At 43.1% G+C, this 25,597-nt stretch overlaps 1 protein-coding gene across 20 annotated transcripts in view; it reads right to left on the bottom strand.

The window, feature by feature from the left end:
* Positions 1–6,111: 6,111 nt before the first annotated feature.
* Positions 6,112–25,597, bottom strand: part of AASDH (aminoadipate-semialdehyde dehydrogenase) — a 39,671-nt gene continuing 20,185 nt past the window's right edge. For 8 of the 20 annotated variants that reach the window (XM_005299124.4, XM_042841905.2, XM_065596855.1 and 5 more), the window contains 9 exons: positions 21,938–22,044; positions 20,836–21,008; positions 17,186–17,375; positions 16,440–16,558; positions 15,028–15,856; positions 12,524–12,687; positions 11,757–11,882; positions 10,691–10,822; positions 6,112–7,195 (listed from right to left, as the gene is read on the bottom strand). In XM_005299124.4, the coding sequence (XP_005299181.1) occupies positions 6,788–7,195; positions 10,691–10,822; positions 11,757–11,882; positions 12,524–12,687; positions 15,028–15,856; positions 16,440–16,558; positions 17,186–17,375; positions 20,836–21,008; positions 21,938–22,044 (2,248 nt within the window). In that variant the 3' untranslated portion in view covers positions 6,112–6,787. Of the gene's footprint in view, positions 7,196–10,690; positions 10,823–11,668; positions 11,883–12,523; positions 12,688–15,027; positions 15,857–16,439; positions 16,559–17,185; positions 17,376–20,835; positions 21,009–21,937; positions 22,045–24,363; positions 24,419–25,597 lie in introns of all 20 variants that reach the window. The other 12 variants (XM_042841908.2, XM_065596859.1, XM_065596861.1 and 9 more) reach the window with 7 other exon arrangements.

The raw sequence follows: 25,597 nt of genomic DNA, 5'->3' as shown, positions 1-25,597 counted from the left end.
ATTAGTAAATACTTAGTACAAAAATGGCTCTCTAACTTTTTTAAATGGGTTAATGCCCCATGCATTACAATACCATTGCTAAGTAGTATTAATGTTTCAAACCTTTGTCAAGCTACAAAAGCAAGCTTACCTACTCTCCTTGTAGCTTGTCAGGAAATTGAATATGTTAGATGTATTCAAGTTGGCAGTCCCTGATGAAATTCATCCCATGGTACTTAAGGAACTAGCTGAAGCAATCTCAGAACAATTAATCTTCAAGAACACATGGAGGATGGGTGAAATCCCAGAGGACTGGAGAAGGGCAAACAAAGTAAATATCTTTAAAAAGAACAAAGACAACCCAGGAAATTATAGACCAGTCAGCCTAACTTCAATACCTGGAAAGATACTGGAACAGATTATCAATCAATTTGTAAGCCCCTAAAGGCTAATAGGCTTATAAGGAATAGCCAACATGGACTTGTCAAGAACCAGTCATCCCAAACCAATCTAATTTCCTTCTTTGACAGGGTCACTGGCCTAGTGGATGGAGGGGTGGGGGAGGGGAAGCAGTAGCAGTGACATATCTTGATTTTAGTAAGGCTTTTGATAGTCCCACATGACATTCTCATAAGCAAATGAGAAATGTGGTCTAGATTAAACTACTACAAACTGGGTGCACAACAACTGGTTGAAAGATTGATAATTATGCTTTTGACTACAATGGTTTACTGAACCAACAAGGAGTCCAGTGGCACCTTAAAGACTAAACAGATTTATTTGGGCATAAGCTTTCGTGGCTAAAAAAAACCCACTTCTTCAAATGCATGGAGTGAAAATTACAGATGCAGGCATAAATATACTGACATGTGAATAGAAGGGAGTTACCTTACAAGTCAAGAACCAGTGTTAACAAGGCCAATTCAGTCAGGATAGATGTGGTCCACTCTCAATAACTGATGAGGAAGTGTCAATACCAAGAGAGGGAAAATTGCTTTTGTAGTGAGCTAGCCATTCCCAGACCCTATTCAAGCCCAAATTAATGGTGTTAATTGTTCACTGTCACACTGGGAGGGTGAATCTAGTGTGATCAGTCGGGGGTCAGTCCTGGGTCTGTTACTATTCAATATTTTCATTAATGACTTGGACAATGCAGTGGAGAGTATTTATAAAATTTCCAGATAACACCAGGCTGGAAGGGGTTGCAAACACATTGGAGAACAGGCTTAGAATTAGAAACAACCTGAGCACCCTTAGCTACAGAAAAATATATTGGGAATATGGGAGTTGAAGCATCTTAAAGGATCAGTCATAGCATAAGGTAAATTCCAGCGCAGTGTCTGTAGACTTAAGGTGGGATCTACAAAGAAATTTGGGCATGTAACTCCCACTGATTTCATTTCAGCTAAACAGCAGAGTTCCACCCTTAATTTATAAGATTCCTGAGAACATTAATGGAAGTTGCCAGTTAGTCAAAGGAAGGTGTTTGGGGATGAATAACTCCTATTGCTTAGATTGGGATGGCTAAACTTACTGACCCTCTGAGCCACATACGATAATCTTCAGAAGTTTGAGAGCCATAAGACATGCACAACCTTTACACATGCATTTTTACCAATATTAGCATCCTACTTACTGTATCATGGCTAATTACTGCGAGAGCTAGAAGCCTTGTGGGTTTCCATCCTGGACGCAAGTCTTTGGAAATCCAGCTGATATGCTGTCAAGGCGGTACGGAGGAGGTCGGTCATATGCTACGTTGTAAGAACTGCACGTTTCGATTTTATGAACTTCATCATAGAGTACAGCGATTCACAGCAGTATGTAGTGCCGAAAATTGAAATGAGGTGCACACTAATCTTTTTGAGTTGAGGCTACTTCATTGGGGGGGAGGGATAGCTCAGTGGTTTGAGCATTGGCCTGCTAAACCCAGGGTTGTGAGTTCAATCCTTGAGGGGGCCACTTGGGGATCTGGGGCAAAATCAGTACTTGGTCCTGCTAGTGAAGGCACAGGGCTGGACTCGAAGACCTTTCAAAGTCCCTTCCGGTTCTAGGAGATGGGATATCTCCATTCCTGGCACTTGCTTCCAGAACTCAATTGTAGACTGATGTATGCATCGTCTTTAGAGCCTGGTCCTCCTAGAGTTCCAACAGTTCTATTTCTAGAGTAGATGTTTCTATGTCCATGGTTTTGAGAATCAGACAGCCATTGGTGATCACATCAAACATGAATGAGTTTACAAAAAAGGCAAAGCAGGATCTCAGCTTCTGCACATCTTTAAACCTGGCCTGAAAGTCATCAAGCAGTCCTTGTAATTTACCTCTGTATTCCTCAAGTTTGTGATCTTCTACTTCAATTTCAGGGAATGTGTTTACCCTACTCTTGAGATGGGGAAAGTGGTTGAAGTCTCTTGACATCATGTCTCTTTGCAGAAGCTTCAACTTATTTTGGAAGCTGAAGACTGTCTGAATAAGGTCAGAAATAATCTTATCCTTCCTTTGGAGGGCCAAGTCGAGAGTTTGTAGATGCTGCATAATATCAATGAAAAACATCAGATCCTGCATCCATTGCCCATCTTTCAGTTGCAGACAGGACTTTTCTTCAAAGAAAGCACTGATAGGCTCCAACAGTTCCACAAACCTATTTAAGACATTGCTGGTTGATAACCACCTCACAATGCAGTAGAAAGATACATCGTTAGGTTTGTCTTGAAAAGCTGGCTCTTCAATTAAATCTTTGAACTCTTGATGAGTCTTCCTAGTCGAGCAGATGAAATTGACAATTTCTAGGCCCATTTTCGTAACATTTTCGTACTTCAAGTACCTGCTTGTGAGATGTTCATGCAATGAACAGGGAGAAACTCCAGAAATTTGGGATCGCTTTTCAAGAGTCCAATAAGGCCTACTTTCCCGCCCTTCCCCCCCACATAGTTTCAGGAGCTCAATCCATTGAAACACTCACTAGTTTATCCAGCGATACAGCAGCATTTGTCAATGCTGCGTCAAGTGCGTTCTTTATGCCAATCCCACAGGTTGTTTCTTTTAGCGCCACTAAGTCCAACATTTCTTCTCTCACAATTATATCCGCGGAAATACAGCAAACAAATACAGCTAGATGTGGTTTATCTTGTATATCTGTGGATTTGTCCACAGCTAGACTGAATGCTAGAGAATTCTTTAGATCATTTTGCATCTTGCTTGCAACATCAGCACTGATCTGGGAGATCTCTCGCTCCATAATGTGGCACAAAATTGGAATTTCCTTTATTAGTCATTGAAGTCTTGTGTTATTTGGATCTAAAATTGCAACCACTTCTGCAATATTCTTCTTAAATTATCCATCACAATATGGACAGTTGGCACGAGCGATATTCCATGACATAACAAAACTAGCTTCAGTCATTATGTCAGCTTCCTTACTGAATGCCGAAAGTAGTGTCTGTTGAGGTGTAATTTTAATGGGGTTAACTTGTTTTTCCTTAATTCTTTTTCAGGTGTATATTTAGATGAAAAGTTATTGTGATTCGTTTAGTAGTGAAGTTTCAAGTTGCTCACTTTGTAGTGAGCAATGCATTGCGGATAAGGCACAGGGGCTTGCCACCTTTAACAGTGAATGCAAAATCTTCCTCCTATTCTGGCTTAAAACTTCGGTTTTCTTCCTCATGCAATTCTTACAATTTGAACATGTCACTGTCATCCACAAAATTAACATAGGGTTAACACTTACGTATAAAACTTCCAGCAGAGTGCGATGTTTGGATTTATGCTCTCAACGAGGCTTCTTTGGAGTGGGTGCCTCTGAGTCGATGCACGACTTGGCACGACTCAGGGAGGCAATGTTGCGTTTAGGGGTGGTCCCCATTGGTGAGCCGCCCTTTGCCCATGACTGTGCTTCTTGCGCACACGGTGGGATTTGGGCAGAGGCAGCAGTGCCGCTAGCGCCAGGCAGGAAGTACTGGGAGAAGTGCTCGGCACTCCGACAGATCCCCCCAGTGCTGGATCCAAAGGTGCACGTGGCTGCATCACCTCTTCCATGAGGAGCTTACAGAGGCCGAGGTGGGAGCAAGCTGCAAATGGAGCAGTGGCAAGGTTGGTGCTCGTCGCTCACAGAGAAGGCGCAAGGGCGCGAAGCACAGTACTTAAACCCAGCTTGCTGGGGCATAGACCCTGCACTGGGGAAGAGTCCCGTGAAGGGAAGAAAAGTCCAAAATGGCAACAACTAACAAATTATCTGAAAGGACAACTAACTTTACAACTAAGACTATGATTATGTCACAGAGGTCACAGAATCTGTGACTACCAGAGATCTCTGTGACATTTTCTGCTTCAGCCCTAGGGGCTGCAGGGTTGGAGCTGTCAGCTAGTGGGGGGCACCAGTGATCTCAGGTGCAGGGGTCCTGCAACTCCCAGCTGTGGCATGGGGATGGGGCATCTCCCACAGCGCCCAGTCCCCACGGGCAGTGGGGGGCCCTGCAGCGCCCAGGTGCCTGCCCGGACCGCCAAGCCACTGGAGTGCTGAGCCACAGCAGGCGGCCCCTGGAGCACCAAGCCACCATGGGCAGCAGGTAGCTCTTGGAGCGCCAAGCAACTCCCTGCAGTCCTGGAGCTCCGAGCCTCCACGGGCAGTGGGGACCCGCAGCTCCCAACTGCTGTGAGCTTGTCTCCCCCTCCCCCCCATCACCATTTTTAATAAAAGTCACAGACAGGTCACAGGCTTCCTTGAATTTTTGGTTATTGCCCGTGACCTGTCTGACTTTTACTAAAAATTACCATGACAAAATCTGAGCTTTAACTACAACTAAAGGGCGGGAAAAAAACAACAAAAAACTAAGTACAAGGAAAAAGAGGTGCAAGCTAAGAGCACCAAGAAACAGAGGTTCTGTCTCTGGCCATGTGGCAGTAAGAGGGAACTGGACCTGCATGGCCTCTTAAAGCCTCGGATGTGTCACACAGTTGATGTACGACTCACATGCAGGTCAACAGACACTACTATGAACAGTTCTGGCTCCAGCGCATGGGGTGCATGTGCATGGTTGGAATCCAGTGAGATCATCACTCAGAGAACTATTGAAATCCGACTTAACAGTAAACACAGACTTTGTGCAGAAAGCAGGGATATCCCAAGCACGCAAGGTCCGCACAGCCCTGCGTGATGCAATTTCCTGTTATAATGTGCATGTGTAGCTGAAGCCCTGAATCTGGGCACCTCCTGCAGGGCTAAAGGCCCGAGCCCCAGCACGCCGTACTAATGCTAAAAAAGCCACGTGGCTCGCGAGTTGCTGTTTGGCCATGCCTGGCTTAGATCAAAAATGTCTACACAGCTATTTTTAGTGTTACTGCAAGCCCCTCTAGGCAGAGTCTGTTGACCCAGGCTAGGGCTTGCTCCAAAATGCTATGTAGACATACCCACTGATATCTATAAGACTATTCCTGTGTTTAAACTCAAACATGGGCTTAAAAGGGCTTATAACAATCATATAATTTTGGAATGGGTTCCAGTGTAAACTTCACAATGTTCAGATCAACTATTTTTGGGCTAAGCATTTACTAATGGACATAGATCACTGTGTAAAAATGAAGATTCAGTTTATTCTTGCAAGTTAGGTCAGCTTCCCTAGATACCGTAAAAAGATTAAGTTGTAAAGCAGTGGTCCCCAAACTTCCCACTTCTTGTCCCCCCTTACCTGTCTGCCACCTTTCCCCTCCGAGTCAGAGCTGAGAGCGGGGCCAGGGGCCAGGAGCGGAGCTGAGGCCCGAGGCTGGGGACAGAGCAGAACTGGGTGGCACTCCCTCCCTGCCCCCCCGTGGGGCTAGCCCAGGCACTGCTGCATCCCCCGAACGCATTTTAAAAACCTATATAGAATAGAATAATCAGCACTGAAGGATTCCCCACAACAGATAGCAACCTCAAGGCAAAGGTGCTTGGAGGGGCAGAGCACCTCAGTCTATGCATGTGCAGTAGGCACGCTGAGACACAGTTATCTATTTACAAAATATGTTAATACATTCAATAAAAAGACTAAATTGCCAAACCAAATACTGGAAAACTTGAGACCAAACAGACAAGCAAATTTCCATGCTAGACCTGACATATGGCACAAAATTCAATATAAATTGCCAGAAACAGTTATGTCAGAGTGAACACATTTATTTTTCACCAAAATTCAGCTTAAATCAGACACATGATGCTGAGCAATCATTAAGTCAAGTGCCCTCTCTTGATTAGGAAAATAGCTTGACTTTGAAAACATGTTAGTGTCTACATTAGGTGAACATTGGTGCTAGCTAACATCTTAAAAATGTGTCCAGAGGTCATGATTGGGGGGAGTTTACTGTTGTCCATGACCACGTATCATTTTTAAAAAGTATTACACACTGTTGCCACTAAGCACTATCATGTTTTAAACAGCACACAGGCAAAATTTTAAAAGAAAACCACATATTTTTCCTAGTCCAGACAAGACAATGGGTACATTGACTCTGCAACAATCAGCGGCAGCGAGTCTCAGAGCCCAGGGTCAACTGACTCGAGCTCCCGCTACAGGACTAAAAAGAGCTTTTGTTGGCCCCCCAGCACAAGTCCAAGTCAGTTGATCCAAGCTCTGAGACTCACTGCCACACATCTTTTATTGCAGCGTAGACATGCCTGTTGGTGCAAAATTGTTAACTAACAAAGTTTGCAAAGCAAACATGATACATTTTACAAAAGTAGAATGGGCCAAGAGCAGCACCTACAGGCCAGGGTGCTTTAAAGTACAATTTAAGGATGTTCTTAATGTCCAAGTGTAAACACTAGAGATAAAGCAGATTAACACATCCTAGTAGCTGTTTCTTCAGCGATACACAAATCTAGGCAATAAACGTAATCATTTCTACAGCCAACAACGAGCCTTGATCCGCATACTACAGGGGAAGAGAATACTTCTCCTGGAAGTTTATTGACACCTGTTACCAATCCAGTCTTAGCATTCAGGACCCACACTGTGCCATCTGTGGATGTTGCTGCCAGCAGCGTTTCACTCTCCAAGTCATGACTATGGAAAATAAAGGGAGTTGCATATACACTTGAAGTGGTTTTAAATTTCCACAGTAAATTACCTTCCATATTACAGCAGTAGATAAAGCGGTCATGGGAACCAAAATATATTTCTTGCTTAGTTAAACTTGAGATACATGGGGATGAAAAGACTGGTCCACTGGTGGAAAACTGCCAAACCTACAGAACAGTATTAAAAAAATAATCCATTATTACAGGTTGTTCAGGTTACCAATGACACATCTATTTAATCTTTAGGGACAAGTTGTTGACAGAGAGGACAAATATACTGCATCATCTAGATTCTGGCATATGGTGTACAGTATATAATACATGGCTAGAAAATACTTGCAACATTCATGAGCTAAGCTCCACACATAAATTCAGTAGGCAGGCACTCACATGATAGTTTCCTGTAATGCAGTGTTGTTGTAGCCATGTTGGTCCCAGGATATTCCAGAGAAAAGGTGGGTGAGGTAATATCTTTTATTGGACCAACTTCTGTTGGTAAGAGACAAACTTTCAAGCTTACACAGAGCTGAACTGAAGAAGAGCTCTGAGTAAGCTTGAAAGCTTGTCTCTCTCACCAACAAAAGATATTATCTCAACCACCTTTTCCCTCTCGTTTCCTGTAAATTATTTCACCTATGTGGAGGCTCTACTAAAAAGAGGCTAAACAGGCAACACAGTAAGTACCTCAAGGCCATTACAGTAGAGGTGTCCCCCCACATCCCCTTTCCTCATTGTATTGGTGTAGTGTAACAAATCCAATCTTGTGGGAGTTCCAAGAATCACCTACATAAAGATCCCTGCAAGCCAATGAAGTGTGGGGGGGAGGAGTCCCAGCATCACTGTTTTAGAACATCAGACATCCAAGGCTGGGAAAGCTATCCAGTTAGAGAGGGCTGCTGTCATGCCATCAGGAGAGGAGGATGTGGCTTTTTCAAAGGGAGGACACTGGCTGCTGGTTACTTCTTGCAGCAGGCAGTGCTCCCCCACTACTCCCACCAGTGACGAAGAACCATTATGCTGCCCTGGCAACGAGGAATCACCTGCAAAGGTGGAGAAGGAGAAGCCACGTACCCCCCAAGCTGTGAAGATCACAGCCACCACTCCCAGGAGGAAACGTCGGGTAGTGGTGGTTGGTGACCCTCTTCTGAGAGGGACGGAGGCACCCATCTGTCAGCCTGACATGGCATCCCGGGAGGTATGCTGCCTGCCAGGGGCCCATATCCGAGATGTTATGGAAGGGACTGTCAAGGATCATCCAGCCTTCTGACTACTACCCCATGCTACTCATCCATGTGGGCACCAATGATACTGCAAGGTATGACCCTGAGAAGATGAGAAGTGACTACAAGGCTCTGGCAGTAAGGGTGAAGGAGTTGGTGGCACAGTTGGTGTTCTCTCTGATCCTTCCGGTCAAGGGTAGGGGCTCAGGCAGAGACAGTTGCATCCTGGAGATGAATGCCTGGCTGTGAGGATGGTGTCGCCAGGAGGGCTTTAGATTCCTTGACTACGGGATGCTGTTCTGGGAAGAAGGACTGCTAAGCAGAGACAGGGTCTACCTATTGAGGAAGGAGAAGAGCATATTTGGATACAGATTGGCTAATCTAGTGAGGAGGGGTTTAAACTTGGTTCGATGGGGGCAGGTGACAAAAGCCCACTGTTAAGTCCAAAACATGGAGACCTGAGAGAAGGGTCAGAATCTGAGGGGGAACATGGACCATTATAGCAGAAGTCATGGTGATCCCAGAAAGTCACAGAATCCATAACAAACTCGCAGCTTTAGTAATAAGTAACAGTCAGCATGGATGTGACAAGAACAAATTGTGTGAAACCAACCTAATAGCATAACGGGAAAGCAGTAGATGTGATATATCTTGTTCTCAGAGAGTAGTTATCAGTGGTTCACAGACAAGCTGGAAAGGCATATTGAGTGGGGTTCCACAGGGATCAGTTCCTGATCCGGTTCTGTTCAATATCTTCATCAATTATTTAAATAAATGGCACAGAGTACACTTATAAAGTTTACTGATGATACCAAACTGGGAGGGGTTGCAAGTCCTTTGGAGGATAGGATTAAAATTCAAAATGATCTGGACAAACTGGAGAAATGGTCTGAAGTAAATAGAATGACATGCAGGAAGGACAAATGCAAAGTACTCCACTTAGGAAGGAACAATCAGTTGTACACATACAAAATGGGAAATGTCTGCCTACAAAGGAATACTGTGGAAAGGGATCTGGGGGTCATAGTGGATCACAAGCTAAATATGAGTCAACAGTAAAGCAAACATCATTCTGGGATGTATTAGCAGGCATGATGTAAGAAAGACACAAGAAGTAATTCTTCCATTCTACTCAATGCTGATTAGGCCTCAACTGAAGTACAGTGTCCAGTTCTGCGTGCCACATTTCAGGAAAGATGTGGACAAATTGGAGGAAGTCCGGAGAAGAGCAACAAGAATGATTAAAGGTCTAGAAAACATGACCTATGAGGGAAGATTGAAAAAATTGGGTTTGTGTAGTCTGGAGAAGAAAAGACTGAGAGGGGACATGATAACAATTTTCAACTACATAAAAGATTGTTACAAGGAGGAGGGAGAAAAATTGTTCTTCTTAACCTCTGAGGATAGAACAAGAAGCAATTGCAGCAAGGGTGGTTTAGGTTGGACATTAGGAAAAACTTCCTGATTGTCAGGGTGGTTAAGCACTGGAATAAGTTGCCTAGGGAGGTTGTGGAATCTCCATCATTGGAGTTTTTTTAAGAGCAGGCTAGACAAATACCTCTCAGGCATGGTCTAGATAATATTTAGTCCTGCCATGAGTGCAAGGGACTGAACTAAATGACCTCTCGAGGTCCCTTCCAGTCCTATGATTCTATGATTTTATCAGTGACAATTTTTACTATGGACAACACTTGTGAGTTAAGTACCCTATGGCTGTGCCCAGGCAAACAAACGACAGTTTCAACAACAAAACTTAAAACCAGAGATGCAGAATCTTGCACATCTCTGAGAAAATAAACCTTACCATCACATCCAAGATTCTAAGAATGAGACCAAGACACACACACACACACACACACACTTACACAGGTACCTCTGCCATGACACCAGCATTTTGTTTGACACCTTGATAAGCATGTCAGTGAAACCTTAATTCCAGTCAGTACCTTTATAAAACAAATCTGAAAGATAGGGATGGGACTTGAAAGCAACTCTTGCTTTCAACTCTGCTGTGTGTATCCCTGGCATCTGCTAACAAAAGTGTCAAACCAAAAATGTCACCACCTGACATCCCTCTCATCCTCCCCTCCCAAATTAAATGGTTAGAATTCAGCTGAGATGCTCAGGATTTTTACCTCTGCATTAGGAATGGAGGGATGGCTGGGGAGAGACTGGGATTCTGGGTTTTATTTCCAACCCTGCCACTGACTTGCTGGATAGCCTTTGGCAAACTGCTTTACCTCTCTCTGTTAGAATTTACCTTTCTGTAAAATGGGTACCTACTGATACTTATTTTACCTGGCTGGTGTAAGTGTTAATATATGTTAACCACTGAAATCCTCAGAACAATTTTATAAAACTGCGATTTATTACTAAAAGATAAATCAAAGCAAGAGTTTGTGATGTAAGAAAGTCGAATAATCTAATAGTGATAGTTTTTCACCTTTTCTCCTGAGTGGCTAAAACAGTACACATTCCCATCCACACATCCAATGCACACATACTGCTCATTGCAGTGAGGAGAGGAGAAGAGGGGTTTTCCACAGGAACTTTTCCAGATCTTATTACCCGTATCCTGTGAATGACAAAGCACAAGACATGGCATTTAATGTGATTGTAGAAAGCTGCACAAAACTACTGGGCAAATCTTCTTCCTAGTAACTGGGCTGGGCCCTGGGAATAGCCACAAGAAAAGATAATTCAGTTCCCCAAGCGGCAGAGCAATAGCAGACCTACTCTGCAGAGATTACTCCAACTTAATACCTAGAACAGCTTTTAGCAACATGGCTGTGCAGCTACAGCCATGCTGCTAAAAAGCGCGCAGTGTAGCCGCTGTTTGTCAGCATGAGAGAGCTTTTCTGCCGACAAAAAACTCCCACCCATAATGAGCAGCATTAGTGTTGTCAACAGGAGAGCACTCCCGCCAACAAAGTGCTATTCACATCAGTGCTTGTCGTAGACAAAACATTTGTCTTTTGGGGTGTGTGTGAGGGTGTGTGGTTGTTGTTTTTTTAAAACACCTGTGAACGACAAAAGTTTTGCCAATGTAGTCAAAGCCTTAGACACAGAAATACCTTTGAAAGGCAGTGCTCAGGCCACATGCCTCTCCTCAGCATCTCCTACTGGTTAAGTTAAGCAGCCCCCGCTAGCTTCCATGAATCTCTTTCTTAGGCACCTGACTCTCCCCACACATTGTGTAGGGAACCTGGGCAACTAACTTGGGACTGAGAATCCCACTGGGAGGTAGAGCACCTCCAAGTTAGGAGGTTCACAGAGTCCTTGTGTGAATTTAAGTCTTCGTCTCTCTGCACCTCAGATTCCCCATCTGTAAAATCAAGATAATACTGCTCTCTTTTGAAATGCAGTGAGATCCCTGGATGAAAAAGATTGTTATTAGAAAGTATGACCTTGCAGTGCTTACTGAAGCAAAACTTCTACTGACTTCAGAGCATGTTTTGGCTGAATAAGGGTTCAAGATCTGGCCCAGAGATAGCAAGGAAGGTACATACTGGATTTACAGCCAATAAAAGTCCTCCTAGTGTAGCAATATATAGGTGATCTGGCAAGATACTTAGATATGGAGATGAAAACACAGCTCCACCTTCACAGTGCAGCTTCCAGACACGTTCCTCCTTCTGTCAATCCAAGAAAAAGTATATAAAAAGCTATACAATCTGATAACTGAGAGTTAAAGTTCATTATGTTATTTGCAAGGACTCGGACGTCAAAGTTTTATCAACAGCAAGTTTACTTGGAAAATACTACTTAAGTGAAGATTATAATTTGCCAGCAATCAAAGAAACCCATATTGCTCAGGGCAGTTTCTTCTTTCACAGAGCTAAATATTGGAAACTCAGCTAAGAAATACGTAATACACACCCACATCACTTTCCTTCTCTCAACCCATTGTGGGTTTATTACAAGTTGCCTGCACTGGGAGTACAGGTTTTAGATTTGCCCTAACCACACAGTTCCGTACTAGTGATAGAGGGTAATTTGCCATATAGTTCGGAATTGGCATTGGCAGTGCTGGGAGTGTAATGTAGGGAGACCACAGACTGCCAACAGTACTTTTAATCACGGTCATTTAACCCTACTCCAAGCAGGCCTAATTAACTCAAGGCTTAAATGAAAGCAGTTGGCAGTCTGTTTACATTAGGGCTCCCAAAATTGCCAACACTGATGGAGCTTAAGCTGGTATTACCATAGATATGGTTCAAGAGGGTCAGATGTTTTACTTTTGATGTACATAAAGTTAGTCAGGGTGACTTCTTACATAAATATCCAAAGCATATATATGCTGGTCATGCGATCCAATGTAGACTAGTCCAGTGGAAGGATGCACAACTGCAGAGCTTTTCACAGCATCTTCTGCGGTAAAGATACAGTGTATTTCCCCATTATCGCTTCTGAGTACATACACAAAACCATTATAGCAGCCTGGATAAAATAAAGTGCAATAGAAAAAAAAAAACAAAAAAAAACAGGTAATGATATTTGGATTAGCGTTTTAACTGCGTCATTGCTGATCAAAAGATTGGAGGTGATAGATTGACTCACGAGCTAACATATTTCCCAGCACTTTCTGCATTCAAGCTTCTTGCTGAAAATAAAACCTCACAAGTGCATTTGACATTAAGCGCTCAATGCTCTTCTTCTGAGTCATTTTAAAGCTATGCCTATTTTTACTGTGCTATTACTGTGAAGTTTGTTGGAGGACGGGTGAGCTACTGAATATGGACAAGGGAAGTGAAAAGTTTGTGCATATTAATGAAATTACTTTTATTCTCATTTATGTTTCTGGCAATAAACATAAAGCTTGCCTCTCTCACCAACAGAAGTTGGTCCAATAAAAGATATTACCTCACCCACCTTGTCTCTTTAATATCCTGGGACCAACATGGCAACAACAACAGTGCATCTGGCAATAAAGAGACTGAGGGGTATAATAAAGAGCCTCCATTTTGTTTAATAAAATCCAGACTCTAGTTCAAGAGACGTTAGGGCATAATAAAACATCAGCACAATTTTGTTACCTGCAAGCTCAACAGCAATCAAAATATCAGCCAAAACTTTGGTCACCACTGTCTTATGTCAAGTCAAAAGGCAAAGGATCCAAGCTTTGTACTATTTAACACGTTAGACATATCAGGTGTGCATGCACCACATAGATAACATTAGTGAGTATTTAATTACTCTCTTTTCATCTGAGCAGATGACAAAAACCCTCCTGATTTTTCATGGGGAGGTCAGTTACAGGTGACACATTAATCCTTTATGAGGCAATTATGGCCATTTTGACATGCCAAAAACAAACTGCTTTAAAATTCAGACAGCATATACCAATGCAGTGGAAAGTGCATTTGCCAATATCTTGTATAAGTGACCTTTGCTCAGAGTACCCAAAAAAGCTTTTTTTAAAAAAAAAAAGATTATTTTGCACTAGATTTAACTTTCTGAAGTATCATACACTAAGTTCTACGGTAACACCGACAGACCACAGTCGTCGGCAGGCAGGATTGAACCTGGGACCTCTGGAGCTTACAGATGGCTCTTAACTAAGGCTATAGAGCAGACTCATTAATCTCTCTTTAAGTGGTCTTAGTGCCACTAGATGGGACAGAACATCACACCCAGGGGGTGGGTGGGTTGCACTACCTCTTAATTTTTAAAGCTTACCTTAAAGACATTTTTAAAAAATATCATCCCATGCTTTTCTAAGCAGTTCAATTATTATGTTCTAACTAAATTCTTCAAAGGAACGTTTACCTATTGATTATCAATGTACTAGTACAGTACAGTTAAGAAAAGAAGAATAAATCCATTAATACATAATACTCCTTCTTGATTGCAATACTTTAAATAAGTTGCCCTGCTAATATTTTTTATGGTTGTGATAGGGTTACTGCCTCCTGAACACCTGCTCAGGATCTGGCATGGCTGCTGAGGGGCCCTTAAAAAGTCCATACTGTTTAGATATTCCCTTCCCATGGTCCAGTGTATTAAGTCCTGCACAGGGTCATTCAAAATAGAACTCAAACTTACAGAATCTTCACCCCAGTTTCAAGGTGGGACCAGCCCCTCCTCCCTGAGTGTCCATCCTCTCTTTAAAATTCCTTTCAGAGTTCAAACACAAAACAGGCTCCTCTACCCAGTTCCCAGCTGAGCCCAGTTCCTCCCACCTGCGGATCTGTCTCTCTAGGTTTCCAAAGTTTTCCTCTCCTAACAGAGGGGCCTCACAGTTCCCCTCCTTGGAGCTGTGCTTATTCCTATCAGCTGTGACCTTGGATCAGCTCCCCTCAAATGGTTGCTCCTTTTCTCAATATTATTCCTTTCTAGATTGGAAGAGACCAACAGACAGACCTCCTCTGCTGACTCAGGGCCCTACAGGAGCCTTCTTTCTGCCTGAGGAATCTGCAAACACCCACTTTCTCTCTCTAGGTCTCTTGCTTTATCTACCTTAGGCCTGATTCAGCCACCTGACCCATCTGTTACATGACTTCACTCATTATTACTCATCCTCCTCCCCTGAGGAGATGAGCTACACTTGTCACAAGTGAATTGGAATCCACTTCGCTTTAAAGGGCCCAGCCACCCTCAATAGTGGCATTGAGACTGCTTTTCTCTTTTGTTCCCATTTACTGCAGTTTAATTTTAGACAGACACAGAACACGGGTTAGTGGAAGTAGAGATGCCAGCTACATATTGCTTGACATTGAATAAGCTGCTGTGTAATCTGGTTACAATTTAAGAAAAAGGAAAACCATTTAAAATACATACCAACAATAATGAAGTTTCCACACTTAGACGCACATGCAGAGGATTCAATACGATCTCCAAGGATTCTCTCCCACTTGATTTTTCCTGAGTGTAAATCAATTGCCTGCATTGTGTGAGAATGAGACCCAACGTATACAGTTGCTGATAAATCATCCGTGGCTGGTATTATAACTAATGGGGAGGCATCTACACATTTGCCCATATTTGACTTCCATCTTACATGTAATATCAGCTTCTCAGGCATTTCTGAAGGAGCTTGTTCTACAGAATGAGTACCTGTTTCATTTGTCTTGCTTGCAATTTTTGGACGGCTTCTGCTCTTTTCAGATTTATTCTCTGTCACTTCATATTTCATTGAATTAGAAGTTACACCAGATGAACAAGATGCTTGTTGTCTTAACTCTGTTCCTGCCTGTCCTGCATTATATGGTCTCATAAGAGACTCAGGGGAAGTCATCGACGACATCCGATTTCCTCGGTTTAGTGCAATAAATGCAATCAATCCTGCAGCAGCATTAAAGTACCTTCTAGATTTTGGTTTTGTGTGTTCTCCATGGAATTCCCCTCCACTGCTTTCATTCAGTTTTCTTTTCACAGTGTTATGATTCATTATTTGGTCCTCACTTGGGAATACAGCTTTAAGAACATGTCGGTAAACCTCAGCAATGGAGCTGCTGAGAATAACTTCCAGGAGTCCAGGAATGGCCTTGCCTGCCAAATTCTCAATCTCATCATGAAACCGTAGTGACTTCAAGGAATCTCCACCACTGTACAGAAACAGTGAATCTTTGGAAATGCTTGGTGAATCATCTGGAAGACTCAGGAGAGACTAGAGAAGAAGCGAAGAACAGAGTTTGTGAGGTGAACAATGTCCCAGTGCCACAGGGAAGTAGGGCCTGAGCCTGTCAGTGCCTCAGACCCCCACTGAAATCAACAGGGACTGAAAGAATTCAGCACCTTGCAGGATTGTATTTGCTCTTTTTGGTGCTCTTTGAGAAATGCTGGCTGATCAAGTCGTGGGGGAAAGTGTCAATTTCAGCAGTGCTAATTTTATGCTCGATTCAGATTCTGCAGTTACTGGCCTCCCTTATGGCTTTCTTGCTTGGCATGGGAAGAAGTATTCTGAAACTGATGACAGATTATGTGGCTGTAATTCACCCTACATACACTAACAGCTTAGCCCATTACAGTTTGCAACTTCAGCTTATGGGGGGTGGGGGGGAAAGGCTCCCTCCTGGCTGTTACAGAGAAACTGTATTTAAGTACTAAATGAACGGCTGGAGCTACAGTACACAATGTACATGCAGCAAAAATATTCTGGTTGCATTAGTCACACTTATTAAAACCGTTTAATTCCTGACACATGTATAATGATCCACTGGCAATGATAAAAAGGCAGCTTAAAATACTACCTTCCATAAATACTGCAATCTTTCCCACAATTCCTCTGCTCCGCTCAGCTTACTGTCATGCCTTCTGGAATTTAGATGGTTACTGTAAATCTTGCGCAGCTCAGAAACATCAATTTTGCCTTCAAACAAAATAAAAAGCACAAGCTTTTTTTCACTGCATTTTAGACTTTGTATTTTCAAATTGTTGTTATAGGCTACATGTTCATCTAGGTCTCAGTCTAGATTTCTTTGTGGGCAAAATTGCACTCATTTTTTTTACACCAGCAATCAACTGCACCCACATAAAAGGGAGCAGGACTTTGAAAATGTATCATACGACACCCACCCACATATAGTGCCTCATCCTGTCCCAACTGAAAGCAGTTGCACTGACTTCAATGGAAGCAAAAGCAGGTCAAACAAATACATGTGTGTGTATTTTCAAACTTAAAATGCTTTTAACTACTATTATTCAATTCCAGAGAGTCTAAGGATGTCAAATAAACACTACAGAGGAATGCAATGGAAAACAAATGAGAGCCAGACAGATTTGCTTCAGAACATAGCTCTAGCTTATGGTGATGGCTTAATACCATGGGTCACATCAGAGCACAATGCAATAAAATAAGTAATAGTGCATGAACCAGCTACTACTGTTTTGGGGTCTAGTTTCAGTGAAGAAGAAGAGACAACAAATGTAGCTTCTAAACAAAACAGAAAAGGCACACAGCAGCATCTGCACTGAAGAGCACTTGTCAAACATTTACCATGCAATGTGAAAGGCAAAGTTTCTATCAGCACAAGTTCATCAGGGATTGCGTAGGTTGGGAGATGTTTCTGGAGTTCCTTAAGAGTGTCTCTTGCTAAGTTGTCTTTAGGTACAACAAACAAGATTAACTTTTCCTGTCGATACCATGTCACTGCACAGGCTTCCACATGACAAAGACCTTCAGCAGCCTGCAATACAAGAACATTAGCCTTATTTGTGCTGACGTGCAGGGTAAAAAAAACACAACCAATAAATTAGGAATTATTGTGAAGATTATTTTTTGACACTGGCAGCTACTGAATTTGTTGCTTCACAAACATCATGAAATCCCCCTTGCCCGCCCCTTGTTTTTATTTTTGTTTAATTTAAATAAGGATTTAGCTCTCATGAAAAGTGTCAGAATGACAGCACTGAAGAATGAATGTATCTAATCCCACAGTGCAACCACAGCATAGGCAGCAGCAGTACAAACTTCTCAGTGACCCACACCACTGAACTTGAGGAACGACCTGGAAGAGGCACATACAGGAGTGGGAACAAAATTCACTCTCCATATTCATTCTATGGTTGGCATTTCTGCTGAGACTGCCGACAAAGGGGCCAAATGTAATCTCAGTTTTATCCTGGGAACACCTCCCCTCTAGGAACAGGGCTGACACCACCAATTGATCACTGTACACCAATCAAATCTGAACAACTTTTGTTACCCTACCTGATTTGGATTTTATCCATCACTTGAGTCATCCAAATCCCCTTAAGAATTTCAAAGTTAAAGCTTAGCCCATTTAACAGTGACCTTACATAAACTATTCAGTATATATTGATTTAGCTAGACCCAAAGGTTTAGACCAGGGTAGTCTATTTTTTGTCAAGGTCCAAATTTCTTGGTCAACATATAGTCAAGGTCCAGACCCCAACCCAGCTTCCCTCCCCTAATTCCCAATTGCCCCCCCTTTGCCCCCCAAGCTGCCTGATTGCCTGCCAGCTCCCTGCCCAGAGAGTTAGGTGACCTTATTTCCCTTAATTGAAAATGGGACACATGGAGCTAGACTGAGGCACCTGGCATTGCTCCTTGCACCCTCCCCCCCAACATTCCTTCATGCCCTCAATCGAGCCAAGTGGCAGGGGAGAGGAATAGGTATGGGCTAGGATTTAGGCAGCAAAGCAGGGTGTGAATGTGTGAGAGTACTTTTGAGCTTAGACCCAAGCAGGTGAAGTTGCTGAACTATGATCCAGTTAGCGGTGTGATGCGCCTTTGGGGGCTGGGATAGCAGAGGGGCAGGAAAGAGGCTCCAGATAGTGGGAAGGACCAAGGAGACTCCAGATAGTAGCCCTGGGAACGTGGGGGGAGCCTGGGATGTGGCAGAGGTGGGTGACTGGAGGTGGACTGGGGAGGGAGAGGCCGATTGGGACAGCGGGTAGGGGGGAAGGGCTGGAGAGGGCTCCGGGGACTGGCCCCAAAGAACTGGGCCTGGAAAGGACCTTAGGCCAGGGTGGGGGCTCTGAGAAATGCTCTGGGGCAGGGGGCACGAGACCGGGGTGGGTGGGCTCTGGGGATATGAGGTGGGAGTGGGTGGGCAGGCTCCGGGATGGAGGCACGAAGCTGGGGGCACAAGGTCAGCTTTGGGGGTGGGGAACATGGGGGTGGAGCAGTGGGCTCCAGGGACCGCTTGGAGCACAAGCTCCGCATGGCTCCAACCCCAGCTCAGCTTCAGCCTGCACGCAGAGGCGACATATAGCTATGGCGGGGGGCGGGAGGGAGGAGAGACATATGAAGGTTCTGGGGGTTACACCCCCCGCCCCATTTATTGGGACGCCCAGAAGCGAGGAGGTAGCACTTCCCCTACCAGCATCACTCTCCGTGTGTCCATGCACCACACGGAGGAAGCAGGGTGGCTGGCTGAGCTCCTCCTCTCCCCCAACCATGGGACTGTTTCACCTTCCCTGCTGTTGGAGTCCCACGCGTTGCCTCTACTTTCTACCCCTGACTCACCTCAGTGGATAGTCTGCAAAGCAGGCAGCAGCAACACTGGGACTCCAGCAGCAAGGAAGGTGAAGCAGCCCCATTGGGGGTGGGAGGAGCTCAGCCAGCTGCTTTGCTCCCTCCATGCGAAATACGGACACACGGAGAGCACCACTGCCAGGGGGAGCACTGTACCCATCAGAGGCATCAGGAGAAATGGGGGGGGGGCATGTGACCCCACATGCCCCACCCACGCATCGCCTCTGTCCCCACAGTCCACTGAAAAGTGTCTTGTGGTCCAGATTTGGACTATGGTCCGTCTATTGACTATCCCTGGATTAGACTAAAGATAAAATGTCATCCTTGAATATGAATGTCATTGTATGTGTTTAAGTCAGATACCTAACATCAGATGCACTGATGTGATGATGTGAACTGGGGGCACAGTTTGGAACATCCTTGAGGATGAGCATTCTGAGTTAGACAGAAATGGCTCCTACTGAAAAGATTAAGAAATGGACTCAGTGGGCCAAATTTTGCCTTCACTTACATTTGTATCATCCAACTGAATGCAATGAAATTGCACCAGTGGTAACTAAGGGAAGACTTTGGTCCAATCATTTCATTTTTCTACGCTTCACCTTATTAGACCAAGTCTAAACAAATTTTAAAACATTTTCTGTAGACACATATCTCTGATCACCTTATGAAAAACAAGAGTAACTAAAGCATATCTTCATTCAACCACAAACATCCCCTTGTCCCCAGAGATACAACATTAATTTTGACAGAAATACAATGCCCTATGGGACAGTAAGGAGCTATTTGTGCATTCAGTGCAGTTACAATCCTAGCTCTACAGAAGGATGTTTCCAGAGTCATTTCCACTGCTCACAGTAGGGAGAAGAACCTGGATCATTGCTATCAAGCATTAGCATTAATTAACAATACTGTACATCTCTCTGCCTCATTGACTTTCCTAGCCAAACACAGCCCTGATGCAATAACACTGATTGCAACTGAGTTGTGCCTGCTAACAAGACAGCTTGGATTTGATCCTCCTCCTTTTTCCATACCTCATATCCCTTCTTCTCCTTTGTCAACATCTGTTAATCTCTCTCTCTGCTGATATTTGACTCATTACAGATCTAATTGTAATCAACATTTGGTACTCATATAGTCTTTTTTGCCCAAGGGTCTCAGTGCTTTAGAAATATTAATCAATCCTCAGAGCACTTGCCTGAGGTAGGGATTTATTGTACCCATTTACAGATGGGCAAACTGAAATAAAGAAGGGTTACATGACTTTCCCAGGCCACTTAAACTAGGAACAGAATCTAAGAGTCTTGATGCCACCCTTGTGCTCTAAACTACTACACTACACTTTTCAATGACACACGTTAGTATTCTTCAGTTGTCAAATTCTCTACACAGTTTTGAGATTTAGTTTGCATAAAATAAACTACAAACAATTTAGGCCAGATTTTCAAAAGAGCTCAGCATCTGGCAGCATGCTTAAGAACAATGGGAGCTGTTGGGATGCTGAGCACTTTGAAAAATCTACACCCAAAGTTTGATTCAATTATATTAACTCTTGCACTTTTTTGCTGATGAACAAGTCACTGTAGCTATCTGTCCATAATGTTCCACATTGCATAAGCTCCGAGCATTACACATCACATTACCTGCTGTACATATTCAATATTAAGACGTTTGCTATGACGTTTAATCTGATTGTCCTTCCGTCCTAAGAAAAACATCTCTGCATCCTTCACTCTCACAAAGTCCCCTGTTTCTCTCATTGTGTTCAAAGGGACAGTTACTTCATCATCAAGGAAGCAGATTCGTTCTTTACCACCTGTGCAAAAGGATGTAATATTATAGCTTAGAATTACAAAATTATGAAGGGCCTACCTCATACTTCAGAATGTTACAAGTATTAAAATAACTTGGCAAAGAGCTGTTAACATTTGGCATATATAAGACACTAACGTTTGGAACTAAACTTCTGAAAGCAGAAGTATCAGTGGGACTGTATCCTACAATTAATTTAACTGATGCAGTTAAATAACTTCTATTTATACTGAGCCAAATGGAAGCAGAAAACAAGTCATTAAAATAAACTGGTTTTGTGTATAAAATAATGATAATTTCTTGCCTGTTAAGCTGATTTCTCAAAGTCAGCCTATATTGCTAGATATGTGGCCCCCATCAAGGTGGTATCGGCTAATCTACATGTCCCATCCTGTTTCAGGTTGTAATGAAAGAGCCTGAACCATTTCTCTGAATGTTGTGATGCAGTCTTCTTAGGGTTTATGGAATTTTTATTCCCTGGGCAGTTTCTAATTGAGAAGGATCAGCCACCCATGTCTTGCTCGGAGGGTTTACATCCACCAACTGTGCTGGCACAGATGGCCTATGGAGAATAGATTGATTCTTTCGCCACTGAAGAGCATATGACACTACTGAAGGTAGTTTTAAATTGAAAAGATACAAGCAGTGGCTTTTAGATTTTAATATCTAAATGTATGAAACAATAATTCTGACAGCCCTTAAAGAACTTTGACAGGGTTTTATCACAAAAATCAGTATCCAGCCCAGTAAACTGTTTAAATACTGTATACAATTTAAAAAGTACATTGCTAGAGAAAACACCAGATTTCACTTCTGTATTTCAGAGTGTTTTGTTATACAGGCAATGGCACTTTAGAAAACAAAATGCACAGAGATTAAAACATGAAGATTTTTTTGAAACTAATCAATTAAGAGAAATAAATATAAGATAACCTATGAAAACTTGTCCCTCTCCGTCTAGAACTGCAGAACCAGTGGCATCTCTGACTTCAACTGTTGTTCCAAGCAGTGGTGATCCCAGTGGTACAGGGGAATCAAATCTAAACATTTAAAAAAAATTAAAAGTAAAAATCTTTTCCTTCAGATAGCAGAGAAAACAAAAAATTCAAAATGCAGGCCGACCATAGACACTGCAGAGGTCTGTGGGTATGTATACACTGCAGTTGCGAACATGCTACCCCAGGCTACACTCCTATTTTTAGTGCATCAGCTCAAGCAGAGCTAGTGCATGTCAGTGTACCCATGCTGGGAAGCATAAACTGAACTGCAGTATAGATATAACCCATGTGAAGAGAGATGTGTGGGGCCCCATCCAGCTTCCTCCTCATCATGCTCCTCTCTTAGCAGTTCCTCCACCAACTCCCACTATTTGGGCTGTGGCAACTCATTACAATTTCCGATCTGCAAGACTGGTCCACCAATGAATTCCCTACCTCTTGCTGATTAACTGGAAAAGAAGCACTCTGAAGTGCACCTTTGCCCCCAATAATAACCTCCCCCTTCTTTCCTATTCCACTCTATTGCAGCAATTTGCAAATCGCTGGGTGGGTTCAAAGTTGACACATGTGTTACAAGCAGATGGGAAAAAGACCTCTTTAACAAAGAGTCAACTCTCCCACGCTTGGAACTGAAAGACCACCAGCAAAAACAAAGATGACAAGACTTTATAGTCCTAAAGTAAAAACAAGAAAAATAATCTTATTAAAAAAAAATCCAAGTCTTCTATATACACTACAAAGCAACAACAAAGGACACTTCCCCCACACCCATAGTATTTGCTTCAGGTTGGGGGGTGCTCTCTGTAAGCGAGGACTGGCACCCTATACCGGAAACCTACTGACCGCTATACTTACCTACATGCCTCCAGCTTTCATCCAGACCACATCACACGATCCATTGTCTATAGCCAAGGTCTAAGATACAACTGCATTTGCTCCAATCCCTCAGACAGAGACAAACACCTACAGGATCTCTATCAAGCATTCTTAAATACCCACCTGCTGAAGTGAAGAAACAGATTGACAGAGCTAGAAGGGTACCCAGAAGTCACCTACTACAGGCCAGGACCAACAAAGAACAAAGTAACAGAACGCCACTAGCCGTCACCTACAGCCCCCAACTAAAACCTCTTCAGCGCATCATCAAGGATCTACAACCTATCCTGAAGGACGATCCCTCACTCTCAGAGACCTTGGGAGACAGGCCAGTCCTTGCTTATGGACAGCCCCCCAACCTGAAGCAAATACTCACCACACAACAAAAACACTAACCCAGGAACCAAACCCTGGTGCCAACTCTGTCCGCATATCTATTCAAGGGACACCATCATAGGACCTAACCACATCAGCCACACCATCAGGGGTTCGTTCACCTGCAATGTGATATATGCCATCATGTGCCAGCACTGCCCCTCTGCCATGTACACTGGCTAAACTGGACAGTTTCTAAGCAAAAGAATAAATGGACACAACTCTGACATCAAGAATTATAACATTCAAAAACCAGTAGGAGAACAAATAATTGAATATCCCTGGACACTCAATAAACAGACTTAAAAGTGGAAATTCTTCAACAACAAAAAAGTTCAGAAACAGACTCCAATGAGAAACTGCAGAACTGGAATTAATTTGCAAACTGGACACCATCAAATTAGGCCTGAATACAGACTGCGAGTGGATGGGTCACTAAAAAAAAAAAAACAACAACTAATTTCCCCATGCTGATACTCTCACCTGTTTGTAATGGGCCACCTTGATTACACTGAACTCATTAGCACTACAAAAGTGATTTTTCTTCCCTTCTTGTCAACTGTTGAGAAGGGCACTTCCACCTTAATTGAATTGGCTCGTTAGCATTGATCTCCCACTTGGTAAGGCAACTCCCATCTTTTCATATGCTATGTATTTATACCCTACTGTATTTTCCACTCCATGCATCTGATGAAGTGGGTTTTAGCCCACGAAAGCTTATGCCCAAATAATTTGTTAGTCTCTAAGGTGCCACAAGGACTCCACATAGAAAGGAGGAAGCCTAGGGAGTCAGCTGCAGCTCTCTGATCTTAGGGCAGGTATTCTGCTGGTACCTAGCATTAATTTACATTGGTTGACTATCTGCCCAAGGAGCCATTCATCACTCAGAGCACAGTGTGCTCCAACCATGCCCCCAACAATGGGGGCTGCTGGGGATGGTGCAGGAGAAGTCTATACCAGCTCTGTTGCAGCTTAGAAGTCTCCATGCCAGGGGAATCACCAGCAAAGGAGATCGATTTTTCATTCCTTTTGCACCACCAGTGGCACATAGTGAGCATAGTGAGGCCCAAGAACCCGAAGAAGTTATAAATATTACCAATTTACTGGCACCTTTGTAAGTAGAAATTAAAAGCAGCACAGCTACCTCTGGAGCGCAGCAGCCAAGCTGAAAGAAAAAACAGCATTTCACTTGGAAGTTCAGCCATTGGGGAAATGTTGGCAGCTGGACTTCCAAGAGAAACCGCCAGATGATTTCTGCTCCCAGTTGTAAATTTCTTCAGACTAGAACCCCAAGTAGGCAACAGAAATATGAGCAAATTTGTTTACAGAAGTTCTGATTTCCTTTTCACAAATGAGACAATTTATTTTTATATAAATAACTGCCTAATAAAAAGCCATATTGCAACAGCAGATTTTGAAGACAGCTCTTTACTGATTTCACTGGGAGTATTGGCACTTTATGACCAATCATCATGTGTTATTGGGGATCCACTTACATCAATATCAGATTAACAAGAGATATCATTTGTGCAAAAGAAGATGCTGGTTTGTATTCAGCAAACTTCATAAAACACATCTAGCACAGGTTACACATGTAACTAAGGATGCCAGGCAATGGGTGTGCTACCCCATTTTGGGGGGCCATTATATTAAATTTATGAATTTAATATGTCTGATTGTGTTCTATTCCAGGGAGGAGGATTACCACCACTCCTATAGGAATTAAAAACAGTGGGGGGGGTAATTAAGGTGTGCCACTAAGATTAAACACCACAAGCTAGTTACCAACCCTTGCAGTGGGTTTGTTTATACTGGTTTAAGATGGGTTTTCCAGGCACTAGAAGACAAAGAAAGGGCTTTTGGTATAAATGGATGACCTTGAACGGACACAGGGCCTTCTTTCTGATCTAACAAAGACAGGACCTTGCAGAAAGCATAGAAAGACTTGCACCGACTAAGGCCCCATGAGACTGACATGTTTTCTGATATGTTTAGTGTGTGTTTAAATCTGTTGATTGTTTTTATTATGTTTTCTCTGTAATACTTTTACCTTAATGTGCTTATTAAGACAAAGCTGTGTGGTAATTTGTAACTGCTGGCAGCACACTGTTCAGAGCCCTCAGAAAGAGAGGAATGCACAGGCACTTGTCTTTAGGCAGACTGGCTTGCTGGAGATATCATAGTGTAAGGCATGGATCTGTGCAGACTTAAAATCCCAATCACAAAGGAAAGACTCAGGGCTGCATCCAAGACAGGTAATAGCTGAGAGCTGGAAACCTTAAGCAGATACCCTCAAGGGACCACGGAGGGGAAATACAGGGTAGTTAATTTGAAAGTGTGACCA

This window comes from Chrysemys picta, chromosome 5 (genome assembly GCF_011386835.1).
Source record: "Chrysemys picta bellii isolate R12L10 chromosome 5, ASM1138683v2, whole genome shotgun sequence".
Classification (NCBI taxonomy): domain Eukaryota; kingdom Metazoa; phylum Chordata; order Testudines; family Emydidae; genus Chrysemys; species Chrysemys picta.
The sequence above is the reverse complement of the archived record's forward strand: the minus strand, read 5'-3'. Positions and strand labels throughout refer to the sequence as shown.